Below are 22,327 nucleotides of genomic sequence, written 5' to 3'. Positions count from 1 at the left end.
ATACCTCTAGATACACAATTTCTGAAATAGTGCCTCACACAGCAATTCCCACAGAGTGTGGGGCACCATACTGGTGCAAGCAAGAGCCCCAGGGATGCCTGAGATCACCAACAGGACACCTACTGGGGTCTGTGCGCCTCCCTGCCCGGGCCTGTGAGAACCACCCACAAAAGTTCCCTTCCAAATCCCACAATGCCTACGAGTCTGCTCACTCTTCCTGCCCAGTTCATGTACTGTAAAGATGTGAAGGTCCATTAAAAAAGGGGAAAATGTGGTGTCCCCCGTTTTTTCAGAAAAAAATCAAGCCCCCCTGACCATTTTCCTATTTGTTTTCCTTCAACATCTCTAACCTCTCCTGTGCTGAGCTTACTCTCTTGATCACACTCACATTTCATTAAATTTCAGAGCTGGAGACACTTTCCTTCTGTTCTGAATGGATGAGATAGGCAAAAAGTGCCTTTTTGTGAGCAAGCACAGCTGTGGCTGCTAGAGGTACCTTTTCCCCACTGATAGGGGGAGCAGGGGAAGGCTTGTACCATTTTGCTGTACTCTTTCTGCTCTTTTAGATGTGGCAGCCATTTTATGTTATGCCACACTGCATACCCCAAAGCAGCCATTTTGTGACTGGAGCCCTCAAAATTCCTAATGTGCCTACTGACCAAAAAAAGTTGGAAAGCCCTGAAACCCCATAAAACTGCTTCATTGATAGGACACTGATAGATGCCTCGCTTCACTTAAGAGGTGCTGCCAAATTTTAATATTAAATTATACTCTTTTCTTTCCCCTAACCGTAAGCACAAACAGCAAAGACTTCACTGTAGAAAACATCGAAATCATTACCACATACCCCCAAGTCTTGGTTTGGTAATTTATAGGGTAATTATATTATATAAGAGTTTTATATAATATATGAGGTTTTTTCCTTCAGAACTATTATAAAAATTAATGATAAATTAATTTTAATAATAATTCGTAAGGGACAAAACATGTATTATTTTTCTGTAACATATACAAACCTGCCATAGCAGGTACCATCTTAGAAGAGACAGGAACTATCTCTTCTAGAACATTTTGAAATGAAAGCCACCTATAAGCTTACTCAGCTGTAAGTTTACTCCTCTTTTTGAGCCCCACTTTTCCCCTCTGCAACATAAAATGAATTATTACCTCAGTAATTACAGTTGAATAAGCTTGTATTTTACTTTCTAGTTTTAATATGAATTTAAGTATATAAGACAGCTTGTTTATGCTTAAAACAGAATTTAAGCATAGCATATGGGGAGGAAAGTAAGGGTCACAGAGTTGTTCCAGTGAAAAAAGGGAAAAAAGCACACAGGGTACCTCGGAAGAACTCAGAAGATTAAACATTGCAACCTCAGCAATGCATATGCCACCTACAGACTTAGCAGGTATATCATACTGTATATGAAGAATTCTATATTGGGGTAAGAATGGAAAGATCCTCAAAGGCATTATTGGTGGGGGCTAAAGACTTTTAAAAGCTTGATATTTGAGTAACAGCCATTGTCTCACAAACTGAGAAACCTTCAGCAAACTTTCCCTAGAGGGCTAGTTTGTTAAGTTTAGTTTACAATGGGTTATATTAATACAGATTAATCAATTTGGGTAGGTAGAACTACGTTCCACCCAATCAATTTTTAAAAATGTATTTCATTAGAAGCAATTGTGAGCCACCTTTTAGCATTCAAAGTAGCATACAATAAATCTTGCTTGGTACATCACAGACAAATAATACACAGGATAAAGAAAAACTCTAGCAACAGTGTGGAGATAACAGGGCAGAAGTCTGTCTGAATTGTTCACGTGTTACCTGAACCATTGGGACCAATGACACATGTGAATTTCTTGAACGGTCCTATGCATTGTTTCCCTTGCCATGATTTGAAATTTTCCACCATCAAAAGCTGCAAGTATCCCATCTGTGGATTACAGGGAGGAGAGAAAATTATTTTTGAAAGAAAAATATATAGACAATTTCCCCTCAATAGTTAATAAACACTTTAAGTAACAATCAAACACTGCAACCCTTTGAATATGAGAGTTGCTCAGTAGAAATGATATGGATAACTACCAGGGCTGCAGGCTAACACTGCTCACTTGGGAGTACGTGCCACTGAATTCAATAGGATATATTTCTGAAGAGACATAGTCAGGATTATACCATAAATCATTAATCCCATTAAATGGAGACCTTCCACTGTATTACACATAATAGTCGTAACATATAAACATTGCTGGAACAGGCAGGCCAGTAGCTATGCATTAATTTATTAAATATGTTAATAATAAAATAATAATAATAATATAAACTGCTATTGATATATATTCTCCATGTTCCCATATTCCCCTTAATATAAGCACATCTTAAAGGCACGAATTTAATAAATAATAATGAAGGCAACTGCCCTCTCCAACCAATCTGACCCTACTAAACTGGCGCTCAACACAGAACTCCACAAATTCCACTGCCATTAGCTGCCATTGATAGATATGTATCCTCTATGAATTTGTCTAATTCCCGCTTTAAAAACGTTTCTTGCAGCACCACCCTAACCAAGCCTACCCAGAAGTTAAATCCTTTGAACCCAGGTGAGCAGGGGGTGCAGCCTAAGTAATATTTTTAACAAGTCAGTGACAATACAGTATTCAGCACCCGATATTTAAATTACCAACATAGTTAATAAAATAGGTGCCATATAACATTACTATATAGAAGTAAAATTAAGCACAACTGTAGAGTTGGACGGGACCTCGAGGGGCGTTTAGTCCAACCACTGCAATGCAGGAATCTCAAGACTGTGTGTGTGTGTAGATATAAATATAGATATGCGCACACACACACACACACATATACTGTATATATGTACAGTGGTGCGTGTGTGGTTTTTTTAATACAGGTGGATATAACGTAACCCGCTTTCTCCACACCCTCATGTTCAAAATATATGTGTAATGATATAATATAAGCTCCAGGTGGCGCTAAACATATTCAAACGGGCAGTTCCAAAAGAAAATAAGTCTCATTTTTTTTAAAAGAAAAACCACGATAAAATCATACAAAACAAATAAGCTGAGGGGAGCCCCGAGGGTCTCCTCGCCCAAGGACTTTGAAGGGGAGGAGCGGGGAGAAGAAGACCACCTTCTCGCCCGGAGGCCGCCTCACAGACCCCTCTCTATCGTCTCTTCCTAGAGCGTCTCTTCTCACACCCGCCCTCTCTCGCCCCGCTCTTCATAAGGGAACAAAATCTCGCGAGAGTCCCAGGAGAGGGGCGGGGCAGTTCCAAGGGCTTCGCCGAAATCGGAAAGGAAGCCCCGCCCCGAGTTTAACGGCTCCCGTTTTCTGAGGGCGGTGTTTCCGCTTCCGAGTAGCGCGGGCGCTGAAACTGCGCCGCCCGAGGGAGGTGGCGAGAGCCGCCAAGGGGCGCCCGGCGCTGGACTCCCGAGAGCGGCTGGCCAACTTCGATTTAGCGGCGAAATTATTTCGCGTTTTTTGATGAAATTGCTCCATGCGATTCAATGGGGCAAATAATAAAGCACATAAATCAGTTACGCGCTACAATCTTCTCGTTATTACAAGCAGTAAATCAATATACACTATAAACATAAATCAGTTATGCACCATAATGCATAATAAATGAACCCTGGAATCCTCTCCCTGACTAAAATTAGGTTGTACTAGAAGAGTAACCTTTAATTTTACTTTAAAAATACATTGTCTACTGTGGTATGAAGTATGGAGATGCAGGTTTTAGAAAACAAACACTTCATCCAATGCGTTGAAACAGTATTTCAGTACTTGATGCCAGTGTTTCCCAACCTTGGGCCTCCCCTCCAGCTGTTTCCGGACTACAATTCCCATCATCCCAGACCACTGGTCTTGCTAGCTAGGGATGATGGGAGTTGTAGTCCAAAAACAGCTGGAGGCCCAAGGTCGGGAAACACTGCTTTATGTTCACTTTGGCCGAAGCGAGTCCAGCCTCTGACCCCTCCATGGGGGAGAAGGCGAGCCCCCCCCCCTCCGTGGGCAGGAGGAGGAGCGCGCCGCCTGCATCCGAGACACACGTGTAACTGACCCTGCGAAGCCTTAAAAAGTCACGTAAGAAACTCGAAGCACGCATCGGGAGGAGCACAGCGTCGCTCTAGCCTGCGCGCCTCTATGGTGAAGCCCCGCCTCGTGTTTTGGTCCGAGGGGGGTACACCGGAAGTACCAGTAAGGAAGAGGGCGGCGTGTTCTTCACAGAGTGAAGGCGCGAGAGGAAGCGCGATGGTGAGACGGGGTGGGCGGAGCCAAGAGAGAGGCGTGGCTTATGGGGCAAGGCGGAAGAGAACATGGCGGGGGGGCGCGGCCTGTTTCCCTTGGCAACCGCGCGTTGTTGACACCCTGCTTAGCATCCCCAGGAGGAGAGAAGGCCAGGTGGGAGCGGGCTGGGAGCTGCTTTGGATGTAACTCCAGCAAATCTCATATATATATGAGAAATCTCATATATATAAATCTCATATATATATATATATATATATATATATATATATATATATATATATATAAATAATTAACTGCATAATGCTATTAATTATGCATTAATGCATATAGCTTTAATGCATATAGCTTTAATTCGATTAATGCATATACAGTAGCTTTTATTCAATTAATGTTTAATGCTTGTTTAATGTTTAATGCTTTTTTTAATGCTTTGTTTAATGTTTAATGCTTTTTTAACAAGTGTTTCCTACCCCCTATGTTTTTAGCTTTTGCTATTATACCTGTCAGGGGGAAAGAAGGATTATATATATATAAATCACACACACACACACAATCACACGCGCAGACATATAAGTGGCAATTGTTGCTTTGCCATTTGCAGGTTTTTAGACGCGCTCCCTTCCTCCCGCCGCCATGCAGAAACTGGACTACCGCCAAGACCTGGCCGAGGACGCTGCGCTCCAGCGGAGGCGCTACCGGGAGCTGCAGAGGCAAAGCCGGGTGTTCGACGCCAGGGTCAGGACCATCGGGGTAAGTGTGCGGGAGAGGGATGTGGGGGAATAAATAATAGAAATAATAATAATAATAATAATATAATAATAATAATAATTCTGGTACTGTAGGCAGAGTGCCTCTAGCAATGGGCAGAGTGACTCCTGGGAAGGGGCAATGCTTGCTTTTAGGACATCTAGACCAAAGTGTTGATTTAAGTATCCTGCCTGTAAATTTCTGAAATTGGAATGTCAAAATTGATTTTACTGAAAATGTTGGTTCTTGTAGCCTGATCAATACAATCATGAAATAAATGGTACCGCAATGTCCCAATGAGCAGCATAAAACTTTTTCAGATGACTTGCAACTCTTCTTGCAAACTCCCTTTGCAAATGTTATGAATAATCCACAGAAATATTTGGAAAACACTGGAAAATAATTTGAAAACATAGACATTCCTTGAATTATTAGGATATTTTCTTTCTGATATTGTATAACTCGCATCACCAGCTACTACTAAGACTGCTGTTAATCCCTCCCAATTTTATTTATATTTACCTTTATTTTCATTTGTAATCTTTTGTTAATTACTGCTCATTTATCATATCTACAAATGCAATGAAGACATTGAATTTACAAAAGCTTGGTCACTACCTGAGCAATGGTGATTAGACAAAAGTCCTCTCAGTGAACTTCATGGTTAAAGAAAATGCCATGCTTTATCACTAGCTGTAATTACTCTGATAACAGAGTAATACTGTAGTTCCCAAAGCAAGTACGTCAAGTGTTTGTGGCATGCTCTTAAAAATCTATGTAAAATCATGTTTAGACATTTGAGAGCAATGTTTGGATAGACGCTCCTAAAGGCAAGTAAATAATGTGTTTAAGGACAGAAATCTCTTACTAATATATTGTTTGTTTGTTATGTAGGGTGCTCACAGTGAACACAGTTGTACTCTCAGTATGAACCCAAGCCGCTCAGCAGGGGATTTAAGCACAGGTCTCCCTTATCCCATTCCAGCATTCTGTAACACACTGGTTCTCAGTGGAAATGTACATGTTTTCCTTGTTTTCCAGAAGTAAATACGTTGGATACATAATTAGATGAACACAAGTCTTTATTTTCAAGCTAGTATCTTGAGTTTGCAAAATATATTAATACCCTTTTTACTCCCGTATAGAGAACTTATAATGACATCCTATTCTAGGAAAGGATTAGTCTTGGAGCAGTTACATGGATAATCTGATCACTAGTTCATTTCTAAATGCTTTATCTTGAATAGCAGTTTCTGTATTGAAGTTAGCCGCGCATAGTTTTGGTAATACAGTAATTTCTTTATAATTTATACATTTGAACCAGTTTTGTGGTGGGGGTTTTTTTAACTACAGGTTGACACGGAAGCTTTGGATGCTCAAATCAAAGACAGAAAGATCCAAGAAGCAACTCAGAGGGCATATGATGACACCATTGGTATATTTGTTAATAGTTTTAAATCAGTAATTTATCAAACAACTATCCAAATTTGTTCTCTTACTATTTTCTTCTTAAATAACACCTTACATTTTCTATGAATCTTCTGCTGTGAAGATGGAAGTCATGAATTGCCAGCATTATATAAGATAGTAACAGCTCAACCCTCCACCCAGGGCTAGCTGTGGGCAGGATTCGTGCATTGGAGGGGGTTGGTCTAGATGACCCTTGGTGTCCCTTCCAACTCTACAATTCTACGGTTCTATGTCTACTTGGAAGCAAGTGCCATTAAGTGGGACTTAACCCCAGGTACATGGAAGAGGTGCATATGTCTTTGTGTGTGTTTTTCCAGCCAGTAGGAGTTGCAACAGAAAGACATATGTTCACCACTAACTTAAACAAGTGTAATTGTTATTTCTTTCCCCAGCGAATTATGGGAACTGTAGTTGTGTGAGTTCTTATTGAGAATACTCACCAAACTCCCATTCCATGATTCTTTGGGAAGGCATCAAAATTACACTGGCGTAAATCCGTTATAAATTTGTAGTAGAGATATACCCAATGTAGGACCAATGCAAATTTGATCCTGCTTACTGTACTGTTGCATGCCACCGCAATATCCGAGTGGTGCAAGATTACAGGGGTGGTGTTTCCTTTGGACTAAGGTACAGCAGAGGCTGAGGTGCCTTTATGATATATGGCTTATTTACACATCTATACAACCTGAGCCTACGATAGAGGGCCTCACAGCATTGACACCTCATAGCTGCAGCCTTGGATTCAAACAGAAACATCACTCTGACTCCCTGGTTTCCGAGCCTGTTGCTTCCCACTTTTAGCTTCTAGCTCAGATCACTTCCATCTGGCCTTTAGTCTTTCTAACTAACAGCCAGTTGAGGGATGGTGGCCCACCCGTTTGTTATCTGGCACAGATCCACTTTGTTTGTTCACTTAATGGCCCATTGCCTAGACTATCACTTCACCAGGAATTTGAATCATTGCTTATCATAGAATAATAGAATTGTAAAGTTGAAAGTTACCCTAGGGTCATCTAGTCCAACCCCCTGCAATGCAGAATTCTCAACTAAAGTATCTGTGACAGATGGCCATCCAACCTCTGCTTTAACCAACCTTCTGATGTTTAGTCACAATCTCCTTTCTTGTAACTTGAATCCATTGGTTTGAGTCCTACCGCCTGGAGCAGGAGAAAACAAGTTGCTCCCTCTTCCGTGTGAAAGCCCTTGAGATATTTGAGGATGGCTATCATATTTCCCCTCAGTCTCCTCTTTTCCAGGCTAAACATACATTCAACTATTCTTCATAAGACTTGGTTTCCAGTTCCTTGATCAACTTGGTCACCCTCCTCTGCACATGTTCCAGCTTGTCAACATCCTTCTTAAATTGTATTGCCCAGAACAGGACACAATCTTCCAGGTGGGGGGCTGACCAAGGCAGAATAGAGCTGTACTATGACTTTCCAGATCTTGACACTATACTTCTGTTATAGTGCCTATAAAGTGTTATATTTTAACATTTGCTGGATCCAGGGATTAGAAGATTCCCCCAACTCAAAATACTACAAATATGTGTAATAGAATTCTAGTGACTGTTAGAAAAAGGAAAGAAGAGGAGCTTCAGAAGGGAAACTTCGCCTTTCTCCTGCCTGCTGTTTCCTCAGTCCTAGCTGGCCCCACCCCCACCCCTCTTGTGGACCAGGTATTTACATATCCATGTGTGGATTTTGAACCTCACAGGTTGAAAATCAGCCAAGGCAGCAAGGCCTTTTGGAGTAGAAAGATGGCAGATTACCTGATAACCCCACTTACCTGAGTAGACATGATTAGAATTGCACCCTTACTCTTTTCATGCTCCCACTTTTCTCTGTTGCTCAAATATTTGCATATTTCTACACCAAAGCAAGTTGGTTCAATAACAAGAATGGTTCTTTAGCATTTTTTTAAAATAAGGAGTGATCCAGTTGACCACATGGGGAACTCAAAAATACTGAGGATTCTGTTTTTTTAAAAAATAATAATATTTATTACCATTTCCAACAGTTTAAACACTACAAAGAATGAAAACCATACAATACAACACAACACAATACAATACAATACAAAAAACAAACAAAAAACCAAAACACTAACATTAAACTAACAAAACAAAACAAACACAATTTAAAACACATCAAATAATTTCAATATCTTATCTTTCATTCCCTTATTTCCGTGACCTCCTCACACCTCCCTTTTTGTATTCCACTTCTATTAATTCTTTCAGCAATTCCTTTCCATCTTCCTCTATTTTTAATCCTATAATTATCTTAACACATTCTAACCTTATTTTCCCTTTAATACTCTATTAATCTATTTGTCCTTAATTCCTTATAACATTTCTGCTAAAGCCATATAACTTCATTCCAACATTTTTCTGACATTCATTAATTTTACAGTATTTCCGTAAATAGTCTTTAAACTTTTTCCAGTCTTCTTCCACCGACTCTTCTTCCTGGTCTCGGATTCTGCCAGTCATTTCCGCCAATTCCATGTAGTCCATCATCTTCATCTGCCATTCTTCCCGGGTGGGTAGATCTTGTGTCTTCCAATATTTTGCGATGAGTATTCTTGCTGTTGTTGTTGCATACATAAAAAATGTTCTATCCTTCTTTGACACTAGTTGGCTGACCATGCCCAGGAGAAAGGCCTCTGGTTTCTTCAGGAAGGTATATTTAAATACCTTTTTCATTTCATTATAAATCATCTCCCAGAATGTCTTAATCCTTGGGCATGTCCACCAAAGGTGAAAGAATGTACCTTCAGTCTCGTTACATTTCCAACATTTATTATTGGGCAAATGGTAAATTTTTGCAAGCTTGACTGGTGTCATGTACCACCTGTAAATCATTTTCATTAAGTTTTCTCTTAGGGCATTACATGCCGTAAATTTCATACCTGTGGTCCATAACTGTTCCCAGTCAGCCATCATTATGTTATGTCCAACATCTTGTGCCCATTTAATCATAACTGATTTCACCATTTCATCTTGAGTGTTCCATCTCAGCAGCAAGTTATACATTCTTGACAAATGCTTAGTTTTTGGATCAAACAATTCTGTTTCCAATTTTGATTTTTCCACCTGGAAGCCAACTTTTTTGTCCGAATTGTATGCCTCCATTATTTGGTAATAATGAAGCCAATCTCGCACTTTATTTTTCAATGTTTCAAAGCTCTGCAATTTTATTCTGTCTCCATCTTGTTCCAAAATTTCCCAATATTTCGGCCATTTGGCCTCCATATTGAGTTTTTTCTGTGCCTTCGCTTCCATTGGTGACAACCATCTTGGGGTTTTCTTTTCTAACAAATCCTTATATCTTATCCACACATTAAACAATGCTTTTCTAACAATATGATTTTTAAACGCTTTGTGTGCTTTTACCTTATCATACCACAAATATGCATGCCAACAAAATACATTATTAAAACCTTCTAAATCCAACATGTCAGTGTTTTCAAGAAGCAGCCATTCTCTCAGCCAGCAAAAAGCAGCTGATTCATAATGTAGTTTAAGGTCTGGCAGGGCAAATCCACCTCTTTCTTTAGCATCAGTTAATATCTTAAATTTTATTCGAGGCTTCTTGCCCTGCCAAACAAATCTGGAAATATCTTTCTGCCACTTCTTGAAACAATCCATCTTATCCAAAATTTGCAATGTTTGAAACAAAAACAACATCCTTGGCAGCACATTCATTTTTATCACAGCAATTCGGCCTAACAATGATAACTTCAAGTTTGTCCATATTTCTAAATCCTTTTTCACTTCAGTCCAACATTTTTCATAATTATCCTTAAATAAATTCACATTTTTGGCTGTCATATTTACCCCTAAATATTTCACTTTCTTAACCAATGTTAATCCTGTCTCCTCCTGGAACTTTTCTCTCTCATTCACAGTTAAATTTTTCTCTAAAACCTTAGTTTTCATCTTGTTCAACTTAAAACCTGCTACCTGTCCAAATTCTTGAATCAGTTCCAATACCCTTTTAGTACTAGATTCTGGCTCCTGTAAAGTCAACACTAAGTCATCAGCAAATGCTTTCAGTTTGTACTGTTTAACTCCCACTTGTATACCTTTAACCTCTTGGTCCTTTCTAATCATATTTAACAAAACCTCAAGGACCGATATAAAGAGCAATGGAGAGATTGGGCAACCTTGTCGTGTCCCTTTCTCAATCTTGAATTCTTCTGTCACCACATTGTTCACAATTAATTTTGCCTTTTGTTCTGAGTAAATTGCACCTATACCATTTTCAAAACCTTGGCCTACCCCCATCCCCTGTAGATTCTTCTTCATAAAACCCCATGAGATGTTGTCAAAGGCTTTCTCTGCGTCCACAAATATCAGAACTGCCTTGGTATTGATATTCACTTGTAATTTTTCTAGAATATTAATTATATTCCTCATGTTGTCAGACAAGTGTCTACCCGGGAGAAAGCCCGCTTGGTCTTTATGAATTTCTTCAACTAGAACCTTTTTTAGTCTTTTAGCCAAAATATCTGCAAAAATTTTATAATCCACATTAAGCAGCTGTGTCTTTTCAGTCTCTGTTTTTGGTATAAGTGTAATGTAAGCTTCCTTCCACGACTCTGGTGCCTTTCTCCCTTCCAAAATTTCGTTACAGACTTCCTTCAATGGTTGTATTAACCATTCTTTCAAAGATCTGTAGTATCTTGAAGTCAAACCATCTGGTCCTGGAGATTTACCTAATTCCATATTCTGGATGGCCCCTTCTACCTCCTGATCAGTTATTTTATAATTCAACATTAGCTGTTTTTCCTGAGAAATTTTGTGTAGTCCATTTATTTTCAGAAATCAATCAATGTCCATTTCTTTCTGCTTCTCCTGTGTATAAAGTTGTTTAAAATATCTCTGAAAACACTTCCTAATCTCCACTGGGTTCTGTATATTCTTTCCTTCCACTTCCAAATTCATAATAGTATTTAGTTTTTGTCTTTTTTTCATTTGCCAGGCCAATAATTTTCCACACTTATTTGCCGATTCAAATGTCTTTTGCCTCATCTGTTTGATCTTCCATTCTATTTCCTGATTCATCAGCTTTGTATATTGTACTTGGTATAACTTTATCTCTTTCAGAATCTCCTGTGACTTTGGTTTTGCTCTCAGTTTCTTCTCTCCTTCCTCTATCCCAGGATTTTATCCTTTTTTTCATTCTGAGTTCTCTTCTTAATTGCATTCTGTTGTATTAGGAATCCCCTCATAACCGCTTTGCTTGCGTCAAAAATACTGAGGATTCTGAGGCTTCTTTTCCTACTGCAGTGCAGAGCCAGTGTGGTGTAGTGGTTAAGAGCAGTGGACTCGTAATCTGGTGAACCAGGGTCGATTCCCCGCTCCTCCACCTGCAGCTGCTGGGTGACCTTGGGCCAGTCACACTTCTCTGAAGTCTCTCAGCCCCACTCACCTCACAGAGTGTTTGTTGTAGGGGAGGAAGGGAAAAGGAGAATGTTAGCTGCTTTGAGACTCCTTAAAGGGAGTGAAAGGCGGGATATCAAGTGCAAACTCTTCTTCTTCTTCTTCTGCATGCAGTGCCACTGAAAAAGATCCCCCCCCCCACAACCGGGGGTGGCATGTGCTTCATAGCAGCAGCCTGTGGTACAGAAGTGTGAAGAATGGTAGCTGGAATCCATGCTGCATGCATACAACGGGCACCCTGGCTCCTTTGGGAGGAGGGTGAGATATACATTTAATAAAGAAAAAGTTTGGCGACAGCTCAAAGACATTTGGTGCCAAAAGGCATCTCTCACTTACCTGCATGGTGGTAAAAATGTTAGAGCATTTGCAGTCTGAAATTGACTCTCTGGAGCAGGCTGTCTCACCCTCCTAACAGCTGGCATAACCCTACATGGAACCATCAGAAATGTGCACATACAAGTCTTTGGATGCTGGTCAACAAGTTTGTAATTCTTTTATTGATAAATAGTTAAAAAGAGTATATGTTTCATCTGGGTTGTGTATGAGACTTTTTTCCTTTTTTTAATCCAGCTGCTGAAATGAAACAAAATGACAAAATCCTCTGCATCTTAGATGAACGACAGAAAAGAGACTCTCAAATTCTAAACAAAGCTGTCAATGAATTTCGCCAAACTTATCAGCAGCCAGAAACACGGCGTGAATTTGATTTGTCTGACCCACAAGCCCTAAAGAAAGATACTCCAGCTCGTCTCGCAGACAGTGACCCTCGATGTACCATATCTGGCTTGCAGAAGTTTATGGGAGAAGATTTGAACAGTGAGAATAGGTGGAAATTCCAGAAGGAGCAAACAAGGGAATGGCTTTTGCAACAACAAAAAGATTGGGAGAACGCACTGGCAGACAAAAAATATGCTGGTAATAAATTAACCTAGATTTTTGAATTTGTTTTGAAAGTTATATCTCAGGTAGCTGGCCAAACAGTCGTCAAGTTGTTCAGCTGCATGCCAGACAAAAGCATTCTTACATATTTTTATTTAGAACACTTCTCCCTGACATACTAGTTTTGTTGCCTTTTTGTGGTTTTTTTGGCTGGAATACATTTCAGTTTTGTCAGCCCTAATCCACAGTCTGGAGCAGTGGAGCAATTCAGTACCTATTTACTGGGAATAAGTCCCATTGAAATGAGTGGGATTTACATAAGAGTAGACATTCATTGGATTGCAGAATCATATGCATGTGGTGCGTATTAATTGGAGGGAGAAAGCTGAATCTAGGGCTTAGAGAAGTTACTGGTTTGTCAGGAGAGCAGGGCAAATGAATTGGGTTGTGTAAGGTGAACGTGGAAACTTGAGTCCAAGGAACAGGCAGAAGCAACAGAATGAGACAATAGGTGTCCGCCCCCTGATTTACATGTGTACACGTGTCCAATTCTGTTTCACTAATTTAGATGATCTCCATGACCAACACAGAATGGAACTTGATCAAAAGGCTGTGAACCTTCAAAGAATAGATGAAGAAACAAGACGAGCCATTTGCATCACTACTACAGAATTTAATAAAGCTCTGGTAAATCAGTATTAAAAGGGAAAAGAAGATGAACTATTATTTTCCAAGTTCAGTGTAATATAGTGTAACAAAGAAGACACTGAAAAAACATTTCAGAATACTTAGACATCCTCTAGAGACATACTTTATTTTATTTATTAATCTGTTCCCATAAAACATCTCAAAGCAATTTAACAATAAAACATACATAAAAACAGTTTCATAGAATCATAGAATTGTATAGTTGGAAAGGGACCCAAAGGTCATCGTCCAACCCCGTGCGATGCAGGAATCGCAGCTAAAACATCCCAAGACAAATGGCCATCCAACATTTTCGATGGAACAGGCTATTCTTATGGAATGTTTTCAGGGCCCTTTCAGAACCAAACAATCCCTATTCAGTTTCTGCAAAAAGACTTCCTTCAAATGTACAAAGCACTGTCTTTTCCCCCTCCCCCCCCCCCTTGGAAGTGGTCAACCTTTTGTTCCTGGAATAAAACTCAGGACTTCTAAGGGGTAGGGGGATAAGTCCTCCGCAGGCCTGTGGGAAAACTCCCGTTCCAAGTGAATCCTGCATGACTTAAGAATTGGCTCGTATTTTATGATGAATGATTCCAGTAAGAGAAAGAACCAACAACAGTGATATCTGACATTTGGTTTGCTTGACCTTTTGATGTTTAAATCATTGGTTTATTCTGGCTCAGCTTAGGAAGTTCCCTCCAAAATAAAGTGGGGTTTAATGAATTATGAGCAGATTTTAATTTTTTTTAACTTTAGTCTCTTAAACTTATAGTTGGCCCTTCTGCATTTTTTTATTTATTTATTTCATCTGGTTCTTTCCTATCTTGTTTTTAAGCTGTGGGTGAGTTTTGATTCTTCTCTTTCTGTTTTTCCACTTGTTAGACTACTACTAACTCTTGTCAGTTAGTGAATCTTGTCTGTTTTGGCCCATTCTAATCTTTGAGAGTTTTACCTTGTCATTTCTCTTCCTTTATTTCGACTTATTGATTTGCCGCTTTCCCATCTTGTTCCTCTTTCTTCTGTTGTTTTATTTCTTTATAGTATTTGCATACCACTTTTCACAACTTTAGGGACGCGGGTGGCACTGTGGGTTAAACCACAGAGCCTAGGACTTGCCAATCAGAAGGTTGGCGGTTCGAATCCCTGCAACGGGGTGAGCTTCCATTGCTCGGTCCCTGCTCCTGCCAACCTAGCAGTTCGAAAGCACATAAAAGTGCAAGTAGATAAATAGGTAGATAAATGTTTCCGTGCGCTACTCTGGTTCGCCAGAAGCGACTTAGTCATGCTGGCCACATGACCCGGAAGCTGTATGCCTGCTCCCTCGGCCAGTAAAGCGAGATGAGTGCCGCAACCCCAGTCGGCCATGACTGGACCTAATGGTCCGGGGTCCCTTTACCTTTACTTTCACAACTTTAGAAAGCAGTTGACAGTGCACTTCAGAAATACAATAACTAAAATCAATAAAACAGCAAGATTAATTTTTTTCAGTTGAGTAAAAACAGTCAGCAGCAGGATGCTTACCTCTGATTCTCATCCTCTTGTGTTTCTCTGTTCTATGTTGGCTCCCTTTTCCTCAGTTCATTTAGTCCAATTCAGTTGCTAATGTTTCCATTCTTAGGTCTTCCTTATTTATTTATCTTTCTATCTTGCTTCTCCTGTGAGCTGAAGAGAAGGGATTGTAGTAAAGTGTATTAGATAACATGACAATATCATGCTGTACTCATTAAGAACTGTGCATGGTTTAACAAGGTAAATCTTTTGGAATAATTAATAGGGTTTGCTGTTTTTCTGAGTTTTTCCTACAACAATGTCTTTTTTAAGGCTGCTGACATTGCATCAAGAAGACGACTTGAAAAGCAGCAAGAAGACGAAGATAACATAGCTGAGATTTCAAATCTGCTTAGAGGAGACCTGCTCTCTGAAAACCCACAGCAAGCTGCCAGTTCCTTTGGTAACGGTCGAGTGATTCCTAACCGATGGAAAGGAATGAACCAAGATCAGCTGAAAGAAATACGTGACGTTCAGCTGCAACAAGTTCTGGAGAAGCTGGTATTCACTTTCATATTGCCACTGTGCTACAGTAGAAACTTATGAATCCTCTTTTGAAATAGAATGTTTAAAAAACACAAATACTTAGTTGCTTTTCACCAGTTTTCCAGAATTCATTGTAAGAACTACCGTAATTCACACTTAACATCATTGCCACCCTGACCACACAATTATTTTGGGATTGCACAGGGACACTTATTTTTTAAAAACAGTGTAACATATCAAGAAAAATATAATTCCATAACTTTGATCATCATTACTATTCCTTCATAAAATCTACTAATGCTACTCTGTAATGATTAAAACTACAAAACAATTACATAATCTGTCCACATTAACCAACACCATAGAGGCTAGTGGTGCAGGGCACCAGGGAAGAGGCAGAGGCTGGATGTGGCGCCTCCCGGCATCAGCTTGCCCGCCTCTGCCATGCCGCGCCAAAGCAGCGCCGCGCCCAGAGCCTCCGTCTGCTGTGACCACCGCAGCACGAAGTGTCCAGCTGAGTTGGGAGGCACCACGTCCAGCCTCTGCCTCATTCCCGCCAGAGGAGCTGCCCCCCTGGCGCTGCCTGCCTCCTCCAGCCCCGCTGGCAGCGCCGTCCTACCTAAAAAACTCTGGGAAATGGGGGGGGCAGAGGGAGCTTTGCACCATGTGCCGGATATGCTTAAGACGGCCCTACCAATGACTTCATTATTTTCTTAACAACCTTAAAAATGAAAATATGCTTCATCCACTCAGCCCAATTCAGGCTGCAGTCCTGTAGCTGGCCAGAGTCTGGCTGAAAGGCCTGTGTAATTTGTCAGCAGAGTAGTCCATACATCCCTGTGCGAGCCCCTGATACACCTGTGTGTGTCTGTGTGTCTTTGCATATGAAGACTGGGTGTGCCACGGACAGCCTTGGAGTTGAATCCCCTTGTTCCTCTGACATGTTTCCCCAAAGCACCAAGAACTCTGTAAGCCCTGAAACTTGAGAAGATGATTGATGTCAGTGGGTGGGAACCTTGAAATTGTACATGTTGGTACAAGGAAGAGAAGGGGGAAGGCTGCCCACACCTCTCATCTCAGCTGCATTGATCTAGCAAGGGACAGAAAGCAGATCTCCTGTACCTCCATAGGTGTGGTGTATTAGAGTGCATTCTCTTCTTAGCCTCGGTCACCAAAGATGAACACCACCAGCAGGGGAGGCCCAAACTGTGCCCAGATGGACAGAAAGCTAATGCATTTAATTTGACCAACTCTTAATGTCGTGTTTCATAATTGTGTCTTTCCCCTCTATATTGTGCAATTAAAATATGTACAGCTATTTATAAATAGCAGTTCTCTTTCCTGTTACTGTACTGATCTTCCAAATATCCTAAGATAATAATTACAGGAACTAATAGAGTTGACTTTTTAACATTTGTCCTTAACTGTAACTAAAACTCCTATTTCATTGCACATTCCCACCAAACACGCAGTATGTCTACTCCTTGATAATTACAGAAGAAATTAAGTATATTAGGGTTCATATGTTTATGTGGAGACATATGCTACTTGGCAAATATTTTATGTAAAGCTGGTAATGTCAGTTGCATGGATTTCTCTAAATGTATTTCCACATTCTGGGCTCTGTATAATTGTGCCTTTATGCCAGAGGCAGGCAACTTGCAACTCTCAGCATAACTATATGCCAATTTCAGTCATGGAAACTCACCAGCAGTGGCCCTGATCTGCATCAGATCCAGCATAATTAAGACTGTGGAACCAGCACATTATTGGGTGGGTGGGTAGACTTCCTGCCTACAATGAGGACTGAGGAAGCAGTTTGATCAGAGTTCTGAGCTGTGGGCTTGAAATCCACTCTGCCACTGTCTTAGTTATCCCAACCCTGCCACCGGCATGTGGTCTGTTGAAACACAGAAGGCATGCACAGCACCATTTGCACACGTACATACATGCACACGTACATCATATTGATGGTATGAGGGTTGCCCTAGTTAGGATTGGGGTGTTTGTGAATTGTTGCTGGCTATGAAGAAATAGGGACGCGGATGGCGCTGTGGTCTAAACCACTAAGCCTCTTGGGCTTGCTGATCAGAAGGTCAGTGGTTCGAATCCCTGCGACAGAGTGAGTTCCCGTTGCTCAGTCCCTGCTCCTGCCCACCTAGCAGTTTGAAAGCACGTCAAAAGTGCAAGTAGATAAATAGGTACCACTCCAGTGGGAAGGTAAATGCGTTTACGTGCTCTACTCTGGTTCGCCAGAAGCGGCTTAGTCATGCTGGCCACATGACCCGGAAGCTGTACGCTCCCTCGGCCAAGAAAGCGAGATGAGCGCCGCAACCCCAGAGTCGGCCACGACTGGACCTAATGGTCCCTTTACCTTTACCTTTTATGAAGGAATAACAAGCATTTCCTTTTTGACATAGAGGTTGGAAGAAGAAGAACGTCAAAGAAATGCGGAGTGGGACAGAAAGCGCATTCAGGAAGCTAGGGCAGAAGTGCTTTTTGAACGGCATCAGCAGCGTCAGAATCGAGAGCTTCGGAGAACATTAGATAATCTTAATGCACAGCTCTCCCAGGAACAAAAGACAAGGTAAGAAGTGTCTATACCACGTACCTCATGTGCCTAGTCTGGTAAGCTATCATCTACACATATGACCATCTTCAGTCTCACCAGAAAATAGCAGGCATTGATCAGGCCTGGTATAAAGGCTAGTAGCCTGGTTTTTGTTTTTTAGCTGATCAATAGAGTACAGTGGTGCCTCGCAAGACGAAATTAATCTGTTCCATGAGGCTCTTCGTATAGCGGTTTTTTCGTCTTGCGAAGCAAGCCCATTGACAGCTTAGCGGATTAGCGCTATTAGCGGTTTAGCAGCTTTTAGCGATCAGCTGTTAAGCGGCTTATCAGCGGATCAGCTGATAAGCGGCTTAGCGGCTTAGGAAAAGGGGGGGGAAAGGGAAAAAACCCCGCAGGAACCTGCAAGACATTCTCGTCTTGCGAAGCAAGCCCATAGGGAAATTCGTTTTGCGAAGCGCCTCCAAAACGGAAAACCCTTTCGTCTAGCGGGTTTTCCATCTTGCGAGGCGTTCGTCTTGCGGGGCACCACTGTAGTGTCTTCTGCTCATTGTTCTTTAGGCTCAGGTTTCTAGTCTTTCCATTTTAAAACCCTGATGTGGAGACACCCCCTTCTGGGGAAAGGTCTGCCTGTAGACGGTCCTAGGTTCAGTCCCAAACATCTTCAGGTAGGGTTGGGTATGTCTCCTGGAGAGGGACTGCCAGTCGTTTTAGACACCACTGAAGTCGATGGACCCATGATCTGACTCTGTGCAAGGCATCTTAAAGAGTTTGGCAGAGTTATTCTGTTTTGATCAAACTGGTTGCACTTGGTCCAAAATGCTCATCCTACTGAAATTCCACAGAGAACTTGCTATTTTCTACATTCAGTGATCTGTCATAATCTTTAAAAATAAGCATGCTAAGTTTTTACAAAATGTCAGACTTAATAACAATTACCTGTTGTCATTCTATGATACTATTGATGCTTTTGGTGACTACTTTACTATGCATAGCAGTTATCTGAAGCGTAAGCAGCACACAGGAAGAATGAACTTTACATTTTTATGAGAACTTTTATTAATTGAATATATTTATTTCCAGGCAAGCATATATTGATGAAGAGGTGTATTCAAATTTTCCTTCTGGCCAGTATTACACACAATTTAACACCACTAGCCGGTGATGTTTGGATCAATATTATCGAGTTGGATATATCCAAAAGGTTTGCAGAAGTATTTGCTTCAACTTCAAAACTGTAATAAAGAAAACCACATTAATATGTTTTTTACCTGACATATGGATATTATGAAACTAAGCCTTTATAATGAGCAAGAGGATGGGGGGTTCCAAAAGGAAATATTAATGCAGAAATACAAAATGTACAGTGAAGACAATATAATAGAACATTTGCAGTTCTTAGTAAAAGTTGTTGATACTGCTATAATGCTTCTAGAAGAATTTATAGGAGAATTTTGTAGCCCCACCATTCATCGAATGATTCCAGTGTCAGTTTCAGCAGAATAATCTAATGCTGCCCAATTCATAAAAGCAAATACAAATTGAGCAAAATTTTGGGAAACAGTAAATTAAATGGATTGCTTAACAATTGTTCAGTGCACAAACACATCTATATAAGAATGTTTCCAGATAACAGACTGTTTTTACAATGAAACTACTGACAGAAATATATGTTGCAGGAGACGGATAGTATGGAAAACAGCATTCCTATGTTGCGTTCTGCACTGTATCATATGGTATCACTTACCCCATATAATAACACCATCACCTGTGCATTTCTCCACCTCCATTCCAAATCATTGGCTGCCACTGGCAGGAGTAGATAAGCAATATTATATGTTATGGAGGAAAACCTGAACAAAGGCATTCCCATCTCATTTGTGACATCCAACCCTGTGCATAAAGATTCATTGAATGACCAGAAAACTCCACTAGTAGGACACACATAGTTGGTGCAACAGATTTCCCCTCTCCCTACTGCCCCCATCCCCAATAACCCAAAAATCTGCTTTAGAGATTTGGTGATCTTCTGGAGCAGATGTGGACAGAGGGGTCCATCAGGGTTGGAAAGGAAGAGGAAGAGGAAGAGGAAGAAGAAGAAGAAGAAGAAGAAGAAGAAGAAGAAGAAGAAGAAGAAATCAGCTCACTTGACATTGGATGTTATCCAGAATATTCATCTCAACTAGGAAAAGTTTGTCCAAAATTTGTCTTCATGGTCTCTTTTCAGACTTTCACATGGAATTTTCTCCCAGGAGAAAACATCCATAAGCTTTCTAGAAAGTTATCGAACTCTGTCATGCTCAGAGTAGATCTGCTGATATCAATGGATCTACTCTGAGTTTGACTTAGATACTATTTTATATATGTCTTGGAGAAGTACTGGGCCCCCTTGCTTAGTTGGGTTGAAGGTCTTTTTGTGTCTTCTTGAACCATTTTTACTTTTGAGTTATTTTGTAGAATTTAAAAATAAATGAATGAATTCTGAGGAGCATGGAGAATTGTGATTTTAACCATCAGTGGGAGAACTTTGGCAGTTACTCAGAAATCCCAATTCAGTCTTCACTAGTCTTGCATCTTTTATACATGTCTCTGTCCCATAAATTTGGGAAGAATTTACCCATGGCCACACATCCAAAAGACATACTTGCATGTCAGAGTTATTTATTTATTTTTTCCCTATCAACAGTTCCTCTACTAAATTCAAAAATTGCTTGATAAGCTTACCCCCAGCTTGAATACCATTTGGGGAAACGAGACAGGGTAACTAGTTAAGAGTGTCTCCCTCATCTGCACCAGCAGAGCAGTATGTGGACATGCCTGGTCTACAAATACAGAGGAACGGAGGGGCATTTTCCTTGGAGTGTCCTGCACCACTTCAGACGGCAGGTGGAGCGGGAATCCCAGTTTTGAATGCTGCTCCTCTACACAAAAAACCACCAAAGAACCCAAACATCTCCCTGAAACCAGGAAACTGACATGGCAGCGGGTGGCTTGCTTAGAACTTGTCTCTTGAGAAGTGAAAAGTTTTGTTTGCAGGGAGCTTTTAATGTGGGGAAACATTCAAAAATGACATTTCCTACCTTTAGTATGTAATAGTATTGTCATCTTTATTACTCCATTTTGCTCCATGTGTACACCAAGTCACAGTCTCTCAAAGCTATATGATGATGTTGTACAAGATTCAGAGATACATTTCAATGCTGTGGGAAGGAAGTCAGCAAATATGACTCATTAAATTTTGGCTTGCATTTGTATTTTGCGGGTCTTCAGTCAGTGTTCTTGCTGCCGAAGAGAAGGTTGGATGCATAGATAAGAACAAACAGGCAAACAAAGATAGCAAAAAGGAGCAGGTATGTTATCAACAGAATATATAAGCAATTTACAATGACAATGTCCCGTGGCGGCATCATACACTTTGTAGGGTACGATACTTAGATAATGTTACTGGTGTCTTCACTCTACAAAACAAAAACAACAAAAATAATGCATTTATTAATCTATTGTGGAAAAGGAACAAAGAGAAGCTTGAGTTAGGAGGACAAAAATAGAAAGTTGAGTTTTGGAGTCTAAGGTAGCAGCAATTTTGTGGGGGTGTCCGCCTCTCTCTGCGGACCAAATATGAGGTAGTAGAGCTTTCTGTAGGGAGTTTTTGAACTGAGTGCCTCTATCAAAACTCAACTTGTATATTTGTAAATAAATTCAGATTACAAAATACCATAAGTGATTTTCTCAACAAAATCAAGCACAGGCAAGTGTGGCAATCCTGAGCTTCTCACTCACAACAGAAGTCAGAGCAAATGTACAATAACCTCACATCACAAAAGTTTTTCATTTAAATATATGGTATTAAGCCTACCAAATTCATTTATTCAAAAGCAAAAACATTTTCATCCTTTTTCCCCTTCCCTAACAAATGATAGTTTTCCTGTTATACATAGAATCAGAATGGCAGAGCAGGACGGGACCATGAGGGTCATCTAGTCCAACCCCCTGCATTGCAGGAATCTTGCCCAATGTGGGGCTCAAACCCACAACCCTGAGATTAAGAGTTTCATGCTCTACTTTTTAGTAAATAGTTGGTATTTCTTTATGTATGTTAGTAGATTTCCTTTCAATTAAAAAGACTGGTTCCAGAATTAAAACATACACTTATTCTATAATTTGTGGCACAATTGTATGCATATTTGGCTTCTTTGAAAAGCTAGAA

The 22,327-nt window shown here is 40.5% G+C and overlaps 2 protein-coding genes across 9 annotated transcripts in view; one reads left to right on the top strand and one right to left on the bottom strand.

Annotated features, from left to right (window-relative positions):
- Positions 1-3,320, bottom strand: part of SMC1B (structural maintenance of chromosomes 1B) — a 44,432-nt gene extending 41,112 nt beyond the window's left edge. For 5 of the 6 annotated variants that reach the window (XM_079975100.1, XM_079975102.1, XM_079975103.1 and 2 more), the window contains exons 1-2: positions 3,161-3,320; positions 1,832-1,940 (exon numbers count right to left, since the gene is read on the bottom strand). In XM_079975100.1, the coding sequence (XP_079831226.1) occupies positions 1,832-1,940 (109 nt within the window). In that variant the 5' untranslated portion in view covers positions 3,161-3,320. Of the gene's footprint in view, positions 1-1,831; positions 1,941-2,092; positions 2,220-3,160 lie in introns of those variants that run through there. The other variant, XM_079975101.1, reaches the window with a different exon arrangement.
- A 1,026-nt stretch (positions 3,321-4,346) lies between these two features.
- Positions 4,347-20,606, top strand: RIBC2 (RIB43A domain with coiled-coils 2). Of its 3 annotated transcripts, none has more exons than XM_079975389.1 (9): positions 4,347-4,435; positions 4,884-5,032; positions 6,383-6,464; positions 12,522-12,866; positions 13,399-13,517; positions 15,339-15,566; positions 17,972-18,138; positions 19,204-19,324; positions 20,135-20,606. In XM_079975389.1, the coding sequence occupies exons 2-8, from the start codon at positions 4,916-4,918 to the stop codon at positions 19,283-19,285; spliced, it is 1,140 nt and encodes a 379-aa protein (XP_079831515.1). In that variant the 5' UTR covers positions 4,347-4,435; positions 4,884-4,915; the 3' UTR covers positions 19,286-19,324; positions 20,135-20,606. The 3 variants fall into 3 exon arrangements, with proteins under 3 accessions (XP_079831515.1, XP_079831514.1, XP_079831513.1); XM_079975388.1 differs by having other exon boundaries at positions 19,937-20,606; XM_079975387.1 differs by lacking the exon at positions 20,135-20,606 and having other exon boundaries at positions 19,204-19,379.
- The last annotated feature ends 1,721 nt before the right edge of the window (positions 20,607-22,327 follow it).

This window comes from Podarcis cretensis (genome assembly GCF_951804945.1).
Source record: "Podarcis cretensis genome assembly, chromosome: 5".
In the NCBI taxonomy this organism is placed as follows: Eukaryota; Metazoa; Chordata; class Lepidosauria; order Squamata; family Lacertidae; genus Podarcis; species Podarcis cretensis.
Note: the sequence above shows the minus strand (reverse complement) of the source record. Positions and strands in the feature narration are given on the sequence as shown.